Consider the following 14,788-nt stretch of genomic DNA (forward strand, 5'->3'; position numbering starts at 1 on the left):
AAAAGCATGAACTTTGTAAATCGAACCGTTGAGGAACAGAAATGAAGTAAATGATTTTTTTGTTTTTGCGATCAAATTAGCATAATGGGATTACGTATTTACCTCCCCCCATAATTACGTATGCCTGCCTTTTAAACAGTACGTGTACTATGAAATTTATTAATTAATACTAGAACGCTAACGAACGCCCGCCTTGTTGGCGCATAACATTATTATATATTTTTGTAAATTAACAAAATGAGCGCACAGTTTTTCCTTTACCCTATAGGGTATATATTATACACATTGATCTATTGTATAGCGGTTAATCCTAGCTATAAGTATGGATTGTTCTGTTTATCGTCTGCTTGTTTGTCTGTCTGAAAACGCGACGCCTTTTATTACGCGAGATAAAAATTACCCGCGAAACCTTTTGTCTGAATATTTCTTTACAAATAACTTTACCGAAAATCTATTCGTCTTCATTCTTGAGATATCTTTTTGGTAAATCGATAAAAATATTTCACAACAGACGTAAATATTAATATTTTATTTTATTATTTTATCTTTACAGGAAATAGGAAGAATTTAATTAACGATTGACCATAAAAGAGACCCATCTAAAATCAAAATTAATTTTCTACTACGAGAACTTCAAATTGGTGAGTTCGAGTATTTTTTTTTCTAAAAGGTTATAGACAAATGTTGCCAGTTTTTTTGTTGTGATTTCAATTCAACCGCTATCTACAAAATGCTGAAAAGGTTGTAGAATTCTGTTCGATTCAGTTCTCGATCATTCAGTTCCAAACCTGAAATGCTCAAAGTCATAAATTATTGGCAACCCTGAAGGGCGGTTAAAGTTATGAAACGTTTGAGGAAATTTCTCTAACCCCTTTTTTGCATACTAACATAAGTTCATAAGATATGTTCCATCATAAGTTTGTCACTGGTTACAAACTGGAGCTTGTCATGAAGTGACGCCTGGTCAGACGCTGTCAAAGGCTTAGTAATGCAGACTGAATAGGAAGATGGAAGTCCTGCGAAATTAACCACCGAGTGTAGGACTTCAATTCTCGCTTGTCGTTCTCGAACTCGAGCTGTATCTACCATTACGAAGTGTCATACTTATGGAAAATATCTTATAAACTTATGATACTAACTATACCATAAATAAGCATGGTTTATATTTTATATTTTGTTGTTATGTAATAGGATTTATATTTTAGTCGTAAGTTGGGGGAGGGGCCTTGAACCCCTATATAGCTGGGCTTAAATCTTCAAAAAGCCCCGGTTTGGTAAATTTAACGCACTATTATATTATGTTTGCGAAAAACAAACTTACACGGATAGGAAAGGATAGGAAATTTGGAGCCCCGGGAAATCCCATACTTGGGTTAGGATCGTGGCCGGGATTATCTTTTTAAGGACCCCCTTTCGTCTCTGTATAAGCGCTACTGGGGGCCCAAAACCCCTTAAACAGCAAAAATATTAGTTTTACCAGAAGTAAGGTGAGACTAGAAGTACTGAGCTAACCAAATTCTTCACTTGGCGAAAGTGAATATTCTTGATAACACACCAACGGTTGGCCCTCTCTCACCCTCTGGTAGCGGTTTCTGAATTTTACCTCCAAAACGTGAGACGCTCGCGGTGGTAGACGGCCGACCTAGATAAAAGCACCGGCGTCCGTGTTCCGCGGCTTTAGGGGTAGGGGTAGGGGAAGGGGTAGGAAATTTTTCTCTCTAGTGCAGGCGCGATGCAAGCGGCATAAAATCCTCAAATTTGTTCACTAGTGCCAGGATCTACTACCAATGCTCGAGCTCTTTACTTCTAGTCTCATCTTACTTCTGGTTTTACCTTGAAGATATCTATATATATATCTTTTGTTTTATAACGCTTATCTTATCAAAATCACGCCATTTTACTTAAAAGCTTTGTGTATCATGTGTTTACCTTAACACCGGGTTCAGTTCAGTTCAAACAAACTGTAGGGTTAAATACTTTCTTTTTGCCTTGGATTCCTTTTTTATTTGGGCGGGGGAAAAGCCCCTCAAACGCAATTATACGAAATCTCTCATCAAACTTTGTTATTCTTTCGTTATCTCGTATGATTTAATCTAAAAGACACGTCAAAATCTCATTAAATTTGAGATGAGATGATGCCTCTTTTAACAATGTTTTTTTTTATGAAAATAGAGAAGTTTAAACCCGTTTAGAAAACTTTTTCCCAGTTTCATGTTTGTTTACGAAAGGCCATTTAAATTAATTGCATCCTTTAAACATTGTTAAATATTTTTGAATAATTATATTACGTTGATAAAGTTACATTGTATCGCGAAACCTCTTCTATTCTATAGTAGACGTTCTGTTTCCATGGAAACCATCATATTATATCTATATATCCTTTATACAAAAGGTTGTATAGACCTTTTTAATTGACTTCTCGGATTATATTATAACAGCCTTTTCCAATGCTTATTATTTAAAATACCCTATTCATGTATTACTAAGGTAAAAAAAAATTGGTCCACGGACAGTCCATGCATACACGTTACGTGTAAGAAATATTCAATAGAGATGCCAGGCATTATCGCTTATTGCAAAGTTATTAGGTATAACACCATTTCCCCCGCATCTTTTGGTGCGCGGTCCCTCTAGCGGACATTCTTTGTACATACATATAAGATAAAGCGAGGAGCTACCCTACCCGGCCTATTCGTTTCAACCCCAAATTTCCACGAATAAACCCTATCCCGAGTTATAAGTAAATAGTCTTAAATATATTGAACACTCTTAATGAGACGATGATGGTGGTGGTACAAGGAAGCTCCGGATTTGGTCCATGGAAGATGAGAGAAAGAGAGAAGCCGGGTGATGATTCTCTCTAGCCAGCCATGACGTTGAATGCGGTTGCTACGTGGTTACCATGGCAACCATCTTCCCTTCTCTCTCTCTCTTTTCTAGAGATGCCTTAGAGATGAGGAGCCAGAGATGCGGAGGGGGATCATTTCTTGGGCGGCTAGACTCGTGGCGCGCTCGGTGGTTAAAAGGCAGTCATTCTAGAGTTGTCTTTCGTCGGGGTACCAAGCCCCCCGTTTTCGAGAGAACCTTCCCGTTTCGTACTGCTACTAAATAACCAACCCTTTCTGGCTCCTGGCGGACTGACCGCGTCATGAAGACACTTAAGACGCGATTTTCTTCTCCGAGAATTTATCCTCCTTGCTTTAATTACCCTAATAACGTGTAAATTACGGTAGGGAAGGTGTTGGTTAAAATATTTGAAATAGTTAATTATCCGTTAATTTTTCGAGGACTATGTTACGAACTGGTATAAAAGAAACGTTTGTGGTCGTACTAATCGCGTGCGCTGCTACCCTTCTGAGAGGTGAGAATTCTTAATTTTCTTGCAGTATTTTCATGGAATAATTTATTTCATTGATAAATTACTTAACAAGTATTTTGAACAATTTAATATTTATTCGTGATTTGCCATATATTCGAGTCTTTCACTATACCATAATACAGTTACGATGTTTTTCGTTTAAAAAGACTTATGATTGTCCGTTTCATCTTTATGAACTACTTGTTGGTCATTAAGAGATATACCCACCTATGTTACGATACCCTTTTTTATTTGTAATTACCCTTTTTGCCAAAATAAGCTGTCGTTATTATGGGTCTGAGTAAAGTACCTAATTTTTATTTTTAATCCTTTCTTTCTTTTTCTGTTAATAGTACAAAGTCAGTTACAATCTTGAAAGGAACTGGCTTTAACATTGTTTACTGTGAGATTTAAACCACTTTGAAAGTTGCTATAGGTTAGGGAAAATCCTGGAAAATTCGGGGAATTGGATAAAAAAATTATCAAGAAAAAGTGAAGGGATTTTTAAGAATTAAAACTGAAGTATGGTAATTTGATTTTTAAGAGGGTCAAAATGAAAAATTCTTGGGTTCATGAAAAAACGTTATGCGTTACGAGAAAAAGAATATGTTTTAAAACATATTATTTCCAAATTTAGAGTTGACTGGTTTTTAGCACAATAATATCTTTTAGTTAATAACGACAAATAATATAAAAATTTGAACCTAAATGTTTGCGACAACCCTGGGCCTGCTTTGACAGATTGTGTACTTATTTAAAGACAGTGTACAGCAGAAATAAGCCCTCTTACTAGGCTAGAGTCATTTAAAAAATCCCCATGATAATTTAAATGATGATTATCCTCTTTAGTGAAGAGGACATCCTCTTAAAATTAATACCACCTATTTAACAAAAAAGTATATAAGACCTTAATTATTATTTGTAGGCTTTAAAAGCATTCTTTCGAAGTTAATCTAGATTTAAGGTAGCGTAAAATAATTAATTTTGCGCTCCATTTAACGGTAGCGCAGAAGTAATTTAAAATTTAGGGTTAAGAAAAACTCTTATGGAACCAAATAGACTTTTATTTTGCGAACGGGAAAATTAATTCCGTGGGAGGTAATTTAGAACTTGAAAGATATAGTTACTCTAATTACCAAATGAGAGAGAGAGAACTTCTCTTTTACTAATTGGTTAACCACGCCTATCCTATTACTGACATTTAATGAGATGGTTTTGAGTTGCAACTTCCTGAACTAAAAATGACTTACAGACAGAGGAGATGGCAGTGATTGTAGTTAGTCTTACTTCTTGCGGTGTATTAAGTTACTCCCTATGGTGATCTAATGGGGGGTTTTTTGGGTTTCTTTTTTTTTCAAACACAGATTTTAAGGGCCTTGATTGTTACAATCCCAAGTATTTAGTAAAATACTTCATCCAATCATAACTCGAAAACCTTGGCCCTTATGGCAAAATGGAGATAGAAGTTAAGATATTTTCAACTCATATTTGATTTCCCAAAGAACATCCCCCTGTAATTTATGGATGCAGACTCATCAGAAACACCCTGTATAGGGGGATGAATAAGTTCGCCGAATTATCCAAGGAATGCCCATCGTCAGTTATTATATAACTGATCTTATACAAACTATATAAACTTCCTTAACAATGAGTTCAAGACTCTTCTACATTAATAGAAGTGAATGGATGGATATAGACCACTATTTTTAGCTAATTTATTTAATTAAACAAACCCAAATTGTCCTAAACCCAAATATTTTGGTATCATTGGTAAATTTATAAGTAATTTTATCAGACACTTAAAGGATTTGAACTTGAGTCTGTGTATCAAATGGTTTTACTGAACTTCTTGCCATTTCAAAATGAGCTGGGCTCTGCATGCAAAGTGAGATTGTTGGATATTAGGGTCGTAATATGTCGCTAACATTTGCACCTTAGCATTAAATATGTTGAGAGAAAGTAAATTACGGTGAAAATCCATAAAGATAGCTGACGGTTTGCCGGTATCCTTGTAACAACGTCTTAGAGCTGCTAGGAACATATCCTCAGTAAGTTTCTGAAAGCTTACTAAGTTTCTCCTCATTTCTGTCTCTCTCTCTCTCTCTCTCTCTCTCTCTCTCTCTCTCTCTCTCTCTCTCTCTCTCTCTCTCTCTCTCTCTCTCGCGTTAATGCTATAGAATACTGTCTCAAATTCACTAGAGACTAATGAAGGACCCAGCAGCTCCCATCCCATCTCGTGCGGGGAGGGATAAAGACGCTACGTTAAACATCGTCCAATCGAAAATCGTTAATAGACAAGGCGTAAAAGCCGAGTAACCAAGGCGCGTGCCACGCTTTAACCTTTATTAATTCCCTTAACGTGAACAACGTAACTTACCTCGCGGAAGATGCTGACTTGTGTAGGAGTATCTCCCGGGGTCGGATACTTTCTTCCTAGTCTTTGCAATTAACATTACCTGAGATCTGTACCATTCGAGGAAATATATCATTTATTCACCTGTAATCTCATAAAATATCCTATATAAAATATATCATTTATTCACCTATAATTTCATAAAATGTCCCATGAAATTAAATCATTTATTAACCTATAATCTCATAAAATATATTATATAAAATTTAATCGTTTATTAACCTATAATCTCATAAAATTTCCTATATAAAATTAAATCCTTTATTAACCTATAATTTATAAAATATCCTATATAAAATTAAATCCTTTATTAACCAATAATTTTATAAAATATCCTAAATAAAATTAAATCCTTTATTAACCTATAATTTTATAAAATATCCAATAAAATCTGGTTGTATTTTCGGATTAATTCTATATATTCACTTAAAATTATAATTTCCCATAGTAAAGTCAACGACTATATAGTCGACTAATTTTAGTCCTATATAATCAAATTAATTTTTCTATAAAATCCTATATAAATTTAAAAAAAGTTCTGATTTTCCTTTAAGGAATTTAAAATTTCAGCTGAATTCCAACTCTGTTAGGTAGGCGCATCTAGTGTTCGATCCTTTTTCCCATCTTTTGTAACTTTAATTTTTCAAAAGTTTGGGGAATGATGGGAGGGTCTAAGTGGGGGGGAGAGGTGGGGTTGAGGAAGAGAAAGGGAGGGAGAGAAGCAGAATAAGGATGGCGTTAATGATGATGCAGTATTTACACGCGTAGACGCTTTGTTGTTCAATATATACGTACTCTTACGAATTCGTCTGAATTGTTCCTGGTTTCGCTCCACGCTTTTAAATGTTTTATCCATTAACTCGGCCTGAAATTTCATTCTACAAGATTAGGAAACGAAAATGGAGAGAGAGGTGAATAAAGGCCTCTTCAGACGATACAAGGTTTTCATGAAAATTTAATTATATAGTCTTATAAAGCCTATATGGCAAAGGAAAACAAGCCAGCGCACTTTGTTGATACAAAAATATACAATAACGGTATACACGAGCGAGGGTATCTTTAAGATTAGTTTATAAATGCCATTATAAATTTAAAATTTCATGATTGCACGTGTACGTCTGAAGGGCCCTTAATAAGACCTGAGTTAATAACGAAATTATGTATTAGAATTTATTCTAATTCTGCAAGGGATGCATACAGCTACTAGGAACCATTGCGTAGCCATTTTTACTCAACGTATCTATGTGGTGGTTTTTGTGGGAGGAGTTAAACGCGATTATGTATGACGAATTTTACCTGGCCAATAATCTATCTCGATGTGCCTTGCACCTTCATCATAAGTTCTTAAGATAAGTTTGTCACTGCTTAAAAACTGGAGCTTGCCATGAAGTGACGTAGGTCAAAGATTCGAGGTAAAGCGACGCCTGGTGAGGCGCAGTCAAATTGGGGCTTAGTACAGACTAAATAGGGCCTAGATGGACTGCAAAATTAACCACCGAGTGCACTAGGACTTCAATTCTCGCTTGTCGTTCTCGAACTAGCTCGAGCTATAAGTCTCTAGCATTGGTAGAGTCAAACTTATGGAACAGATGCTATTAACTTATGCCGTATGATTTCCTGGTTTTAGGATTATTTAGTTTACAACTATTTTTTCCTTCGCAAATTTTTGAGGCATGTTAAGATTAAGATACGTAATCTATTGTAAATTAAGAAATTTTACAGCATGATCAACTGCACGCGCTACCTAGCATTTTTGAATATAAAAGTGCCTAGTTTATTCGAAATTCCTTATCAATTTACGCTTAAACTGGTGCGTGTTTGAAGCGGAAACTTTTGAAAACAAAGGCGTAGCTGTTTATGAAGGTAAGGAAGGCCTCGAATTTGTTTGAACAACATTAGACCCCTGGCAGCCATTAAAATCTATGAATAACTTAACATCCACTATAGCTATCTCGCCCTTCTTATATTCAAGAGGAAATATTTAATACATTAAAAGGCGGGAAGAGACGCGATTTACTATAAACAAGAACGTTCCTTATCTTCATTAAACCTTTGAGAACGAATAGAGTGCTAGTTAGTTAGTTGTTCAAAAAGTTTCGTAATTAGCATCGTTGAGGCTATCATCGTTTAGGTTGGAGGCTGGGAGCTACTCTCTTATCAGTGTTTTAAGAGGTGAAATAACACTAAATACCGCCTGTAAAATATGCTTCGTATGTACCTACCTACACTATTTTTCATGTATAGGCTTATGAACTTATGTCATGGATCTTTTGAACTCTCTCTCTATAAGGGCTAGGAAAAACTGCAGGGGATGCAGCAAAGGGGATAGTATATCAAGGTTATTGTAAATTTTATTTCAAAACTCGTTGTTTTTTTCTGGGTATATCAAGGTCATTCGCAATTAAACACAGAAAACTCTAGAGCAATCCTAAAAATGTCTAGAATTGTTTTTATAAAGTAAATGCCTTTAAAAAAATCTCTCAGACTGTTATTTATAGTTAAAATGTTTCTTAATCATTTTGGTGCAACAAATACGTTGGAAAACTTAATGTAGAGAGTTTATTTAATTATAAGCACTTAAAACGTGCTGTAAACATTTGCGCTTTTGGCCTTAAAAGGTCAGGGAAAATCTAAGAAAAAGGTCAGGGAAAACCTGAAAAAGTCAGGGAATTTGGTTCTGAAAATTCCGTGGCAACCCTGTGTATTTTTTACTGGGTATATCAAGGTCACTCGCAATTAATTCCTTTATTAATTAATTTCGAAGTGATAATAATGTTGAAAGACGTTGAGAAGTAAATGCAATTAACGTATATCCCCTTATTTGAAGCCCTCTTTAGAATTTCAAAGTAAATTATTTCGACAGGCTATATTAACATTTAAACTTTTGCTAATATTTAAACTTCACTTTAAATTAATTAACGCTTCTCGAGAGATATTTAAAAGTTGAGGAGGGAAGTTTCCATTCAAAGGGGTTTCCTAGAATATCATCTACGTAGGTAGTTAATTAATAGAATTTACATTTAATTTAATTAAGAACCCCCCCGAATACAAATAGACAACGTAGCGAAAGGTCAAAGGTTACGTATAGTTTAATCCTAATACGCCTAGGAAATTCTATAAGTTATTTTTACTGGATCAATACGGACACTTTAGTCTTGATATAACAAACACCCTGGGTGTTAAAGGGATTGGGGGTAAAAATCCGCGGAAACACCCCCAAACCCCACCCGAGCTACCCAGAAGAGTGAGGAGCGTTTATAGAAAGGGGTCAGGCTATTAGTTTACATCGTCCAAAGCTTTAAGTTAATTAGTCCGGAGGCCAAAACATGCCAAAAAAGAAAGAAGACCCCATCTCACCCCCTTCAACTAAAAAGGGGCTTCAAAGCCCCCCCCCCTCTATCCCCAACAACATCACTTTTATAAGATGGGGACACAGACGAGGGGATTAACATTAAGAGCTCCCCTACTATCTGGAAAAAAGTTGCAATTTATATAAAACCAAGAAGTGATATCTAGTTTATTAGGAAGAAGTTATAAATTCGCCACATTTCCAGCTTTATCTCCAGTCCAAACGTAGGTCCGGGAGTTAATCCCCGCCTATAAATTACAACCAGCATCTCATTGGTTCTTGAAAACTCACGTCAGCGCGGCGACGCGAATGACGAAAATTACAGTCATATTTTCCGACTGAGGAGAGGCAGCGAAATAGCCCAGGGCCTCCTTTTACGTCCCCCCTTGTATTTTGAAAGGGGGACTGGGACTATGGCGCGCGAATACTTAGGCATCTTACACCTTTTCCCTAATAAACTAGATATCACTTCTTGATAAAATGTCTTATTTTTATCCAGGCGAATGTTAGACCCCTCAGATAACGCTGCTGAATATAATTAGTAAGAGGGATTTTCCTCCACACAAAAAAAGATAAATATATATTTTTTGGCAAAGAAAAAACTTGGGTTAGAACTTTTTGGGCGGCCAAGATGAAAGTGATATGGGAAGCAAAAACTAATTAGTTCTTAGTCTTCCCTCATCCCCATCCCTGGGGATTATCCCCCTTTACCCCTTTCCCCCCGGTGGACCAATCAAAATCATCGCAAGGTAATTTTATTTCAATCATTGATAGTAAAGAGTTTTACATTAAACATTTCTGATTCTCTTTAATTTACTTAAGACAAATAATATATATTTTTTATTTCAATTAAGTTTTTGGGGTTTAAATAAATATTGGGCAAATTATATTAATTATTTTATTTTATTATTATATTTTTTTTTTGTAGCCAAGGGGGAACTTTCCTAAAGGGTTGGTTGTTACGTATCTATTTTAACCGGTCCCTTCTAAAGAAAAAGTTAAGGTAACATAACATTATACCTGTGGCCTTTTTTAAAAAATTATCTCTTATTACAAAATAATTAGTACATTTAATTAGTCTTAAAAATAATCAAGGACTACTGCGCCATCCGCCATTGCTTTAGTGGCGTCTGCTAAATAGAACCTCTTACCCCTTACCTCTCTCAGCCTGTGAGAATTCTACCAATCCCGTAGGGGTTAGTAGTTCGATTTAGCAGACGCCACTAAGTAATGGCGGCAGGTGCAGTAGTCCTTGATTCTTTTTAAGACTAATTAAAAACAAATTAATTTTTAATGAGAGATCATTTATTTATTATTAATATTTTTCCTTTTATACTTAGAAAAAGGCCGTTTAATTAAGGTAAAATGTTATGTTACGGGAACTTTTACTACTTTAAGTATGTAACTGAATATATACAGACCAACAAATTTTATTAGAAAAACTTTAATAAAGAGAAAACAATTTCTTTTCGAGTTTGAACCTGGAGATCATTTACTCGAATGACTCTAAGTAAAAAAAAAAATTTTTATAATATTTTTAAATTTTCTTTCATTCATTTTTATTTGAATTTTTCACCCCCCCCCCTAGGGAAGGGGGGGTGAGGAGGGGCTAAACCCTACTCCTTCAATTTAAGATAAGTGAAAAACGTTGTACGTTTAAAAAGAAATGCTGCTGCAGGGAAGTCGAAAATAAGGAGAAAAAAAATAAATTGTACCTTTACCTCCTGGAAAAAAAATATATTTTTTTTTAAATTTCTTTCCACGTTTATGAAGCTATTCTTTACCCATACTATAAATTTTAAATAAACTTACTATGGGCCTAGTGGAACACGTACCCTCGGTAGAAGGCCATAAATTCTCAGATCTAGAACACTTAAGTATACTTGAGTATGGGAAGGTTTTAAATATATACTTCAAGTTACGGTAATTTTTTTATTTATTTTTAAATACACCCTTTTTAAAAGGGAGCCATGGGGGCGTAGTATATTCTGCTTTATATGCGGGTTAATACGGAACATCCGGTGCAACAACAAAGACATCAGATAGGGGCTTCAAAGTTACCAGTCCCTTAAAGTCATATCTAACGTCTTTGGAGATCACATAACAAAAACAATGTGGTTAAACACCAGACTCTATTTTACCCCCAACTTTGCAAGAGGGTCTTATTATACAGGGTGTTTCTGAAATAAGTGTGCATCCATAAATGAAGGGGGATGTTCTTTGGATGCACGATTTTGAGTCGAAAATGTAACTTCTATAGTCTCCATTTTGCCACAAGGGACGCTGCTGTTTTCGAGTTATGATTTGATGGAGAGTTTTAGGGGAGACCCCTTAACTAAATTAGAAATAATTGTCTAGTTCTGTTTCTTAATTAAATTTTAGGGACTCCATCCAATATTAACTCGAAAACAGTGTCCCTTATAGGGCAAACAAAATGGAGATTACATTTTCGACTCAAAATGGAACAAAAGAACATATAACCCTCAGTTTATGCATGCAGACTTATCGGAAACACCCTGTATTTAATACTTTTAGCAAAGGTACCCGGTGTTGCTCGCTGACTTTCGAGAGGGGATATTTTGGTTACTTTTCTAGCCGCCATTTTAAAATATGGAGGCGAATTTGATTAATCTTTCTTATAGTGTATGCAACTAACTACTTAAGATTAAATTAAACGTCTCCCCAAAACTAGTTCAATAGGGAAAGCGGTTTAGAGGGTGTTGCTTATCAGTCTTCAATGACAAAATTTCAATAATTAAAACAATTAATTAATAATACACTCAACTACAGTTTAAGGCAGTCCTTAAGAACTTAATTAACAAATACCTTCTAAAGAATATTAATACTTAGCTAAATTTATTTTAAAGTCTTTTAAAAAACATCTTCTTTCGTTGTGATACCACTACAGAAGACCAAAGCGCGGTTTTGGTTGTGGGGGGGGGGGTAGTATTTTTTCTTCCCATGGGGGAACCCTCCCCCGGGGGTACTTCCCCATTTTATTTGATAGGGGAGAAAAAAAAGGGTCGTTTAACGAGTTTTTAGTGCAAACGTCGACACCAGAGGCTCCCTTCTTTTAAAGTGCTTGCCGAAATGCAGTGTGGGTAGTCCCTGTACAGTTTGCTTTCCCTGAAGAAGAAGAGAAGACGGGGGGGGGGGGTTTGATGGGTATACCCCCCCCCCACTTCGTTTAAAAAGAGGCAGCACGCCAAGGCTTAGCACTTTTATATTAAGAAAGTTTTGAATTTTTAATCGTGTCGTCCCTCTTTATGGACGAGATTAAAGTTTGAAGGAAGCCAAGCTTAATTAAAATTTTTGCTTTTATTTGTTTTAAAAACTGCTTAAGTATATATACCGTATTTGGTTTATTTAAAATTACCAAAATTCTAAGAGAGTGAATTAGGCTTAAATGCAAGTTATTGTTGCTATACTTACGCTGTTAACCCTTGCAATACAATTGTTATCTTAGGGAAAAAGTTGAATTCAGGTCAGGGAATTTAAAATATAGGCCTAGTAAATTTTAAGACTGTCAGGGAACTTGAATTCAGTGGGAAACTGTCTTCTCGATTTTAATAAAATTGCAATCAACTTTCAAAAAGAGTGAATTGAACGTAAAACAATAAATAGGTTTCTTCGTTTCTTATTTCCTATCCTAGCCTCTCTTCCTATGTACGAAAATGTTAGTATTTACACTATATGCCACGTAATCGGCTAAAATTAATAAAGATTTATAAACAGTTTGCTGTATAGAGGTGTATTGAATATATTTAAACAGAGTTTTAGGTAAAATGTCAATTATTTTGATTATAAAATTAGATATGTTTGGAGTGTGAGACCTTCTTTATGTGGGTGTCGAAATTTTAATTGTCCAGAAATTTTCTTTTGTAGTTGTCTTTTGTCTTGTGGGTTTCTAGCTACCTAAGGATCGAACGTGAAGGTAGTTAGTGCCAATACCCATGGCAAAAGCGCACATGCCCGTCCTTAAAGGATATGGGTTAGGGATGTCAACTTCCCACAAAAAAACCGGTTTTCGGTTAACCGGTTAATTTTTATGGCCGGTTTAACCGATTCAAAAAACTGGACAAAAAAACCGGTTTTTCAAATAACCGGATTTTATCCGGTCGTTTATGATATATGTTGAAAAATGCGCTACTCCAACGTAAACTCAAAGACCAAATATTAGTACCGAGTAGTTAGTACCAATAGGTGTTAAGTAATGCTGTTTTGCATTGGTATTCTAGAATAGGCCAATGAATAATTACTCGATAGATGGAGTAATTTTCTTGGAGTGAGAACGAAAGTTCCATTAAAATTGCATTATACGCATCTATGTCTCCTTTGTTATTGCTCCATGGTGCTAGATTGTTAGCAGCCAACCGAAGCTAAGTAACATTAATAGCGATTTCCACTGACTGCACTAGAGCACTCTATGTGCACTCTCGGCGCGTTTTCGTCCGCCACTGGGAACACGAGTGCAACACTCGCCCAGAATCGCGTTTTCCACTGACCCCAAAAACTGCCCGAGAATTGCTCTTTGGTGCTCTGAAAAATTCGACGGAGCGACGGTGCTCGAGTATGACGTAATAAAATTAAAATGGCGAACCACGCGGTATCTCATAGAAGACAGGCTCTCGCTTATGCTTATTTATTTCTGGAATCATCTTCTGAAAGTTCTGAAGATGAAGAATCCGAGGTTTTATCATTACTTTAAAGATATTACGCCTCATCCTAAAACCAATAATTATATCAGAGACGTTGCCGATCATTACTCAAAATAGATTTTTTTTTGTAAATTAATTGGAATGTTAAATCTATTAATTGGTTTCAGCCCATTTGCGTCAAGATATACACACTTTATTACAATTTCGTCTCCGGCGCCAATTTTGATTATTCAGAGCGCGCTCGGACCTCTCGATCGTGTTCCACCGACGAAACTATTCTCTCCAAAACTCGCTGAGGGCAGTTACGTCATCCTAACCCTGAGAGCACTCTTTGGAGCAGTCAGTGGAAATCGCTATAAGTGACGAAAATGGAAAACTTTTAATTCTGTGAATTAAAACAAGACGGCCCAAGGGCTCGTAATAGTAGCCATATCGTACGAGTGAATAGCCCCTCTATACCCTACCCTAATGAGTAGATAACCCCTCTATACGTTACCCTAATGAGTGAATAGCGCTATATTTTTCAATGCTTAAATGATTTACCGTGCATAAAATCAGAGTGAATAGCCCCTCGATTCCCTACTCTAAACAGTGATTAAATTATAACCGTATAAATTTACTTATGCTGTAATTCTAATATTCCGGCGAATCGAAGAACAGATAGTTTTTAGTGATAATCCCCTCGATGAGTTTACGACATAGACTTATGCCGATGCACACTTATCGCATCTTATAAGTTTCTAACAAGGACTTATGCCCAGAAACTTTTGAAAGAGAAAGTTTAGTTAAAGTGATTACGCATTTTAGTGATTATCCCCTCGAATTACCTTTAGCAATGCTAAAATGATCAAACGCATAACGCTCATTTAACACTATGTTAGCTCTATCTAAACCCATTTTTGAATTAACCGCCAAAACGTTCCAGTCAAACATAACATAGATGACGATAGCTACCGAACGAGAACGAAAAACGGGGAAAATCGTTATCTATTTAATTAGCACATACATAA

The 14,788-nt window shown here is 35.7% G+C and overlaps 1 protein-coding gene across 6 annotated transcripts in view; it reads left to right on the forward strand.

The window, feature by feature from the left end:
- The window catches only part of Lrp4 (LDL receptor related protein 4), a 337,174-nt gene that overhangs the window by 234,369 nt on the left and 88,017 nt on the right, over positions 1-14,788 (forward strand). For 5 of the 6 annotated variants that reach the window (XR_016366889.1, XR_016366890.1, XM_089839240.1 and 2 more), the window contains exon 1: positions 2,919-3,361. The exons of the other annotated variant lie outside the window; for it this stretch is intronic. Coding sequence is in view for 3 of the 5 variants with exons in the window: in XM_089839240.1 (XP_089695366.1) it covers positions 3,292-3,361 (70 nt within the window). In the remaining 2 variants the exon portion in view is untranslated. Of the gene's footprint in view, positions 1-2,918; positions 3,362-14,788 lie in introns of those variants that run through there. 6 annotated transcript variants of the gene reach the window in all.

This window comes from Phalangium opilio, unplaced genomic scaffold, assembly GCF_054372755.1.
Source record: "Phalangium opilio isolate 3A_F unplaced genomic scaffold, DU_Popi_V2 ptg000048l_1, whole genome shotgun sequence".
Classification (NCBI taxonomy): domain Eukaryota; kingdom Metazoa; phylum Arthropoda; class Arachnida; order Opiliones; family Phalangiidae; genus Phalangium; species Phalangium opilio.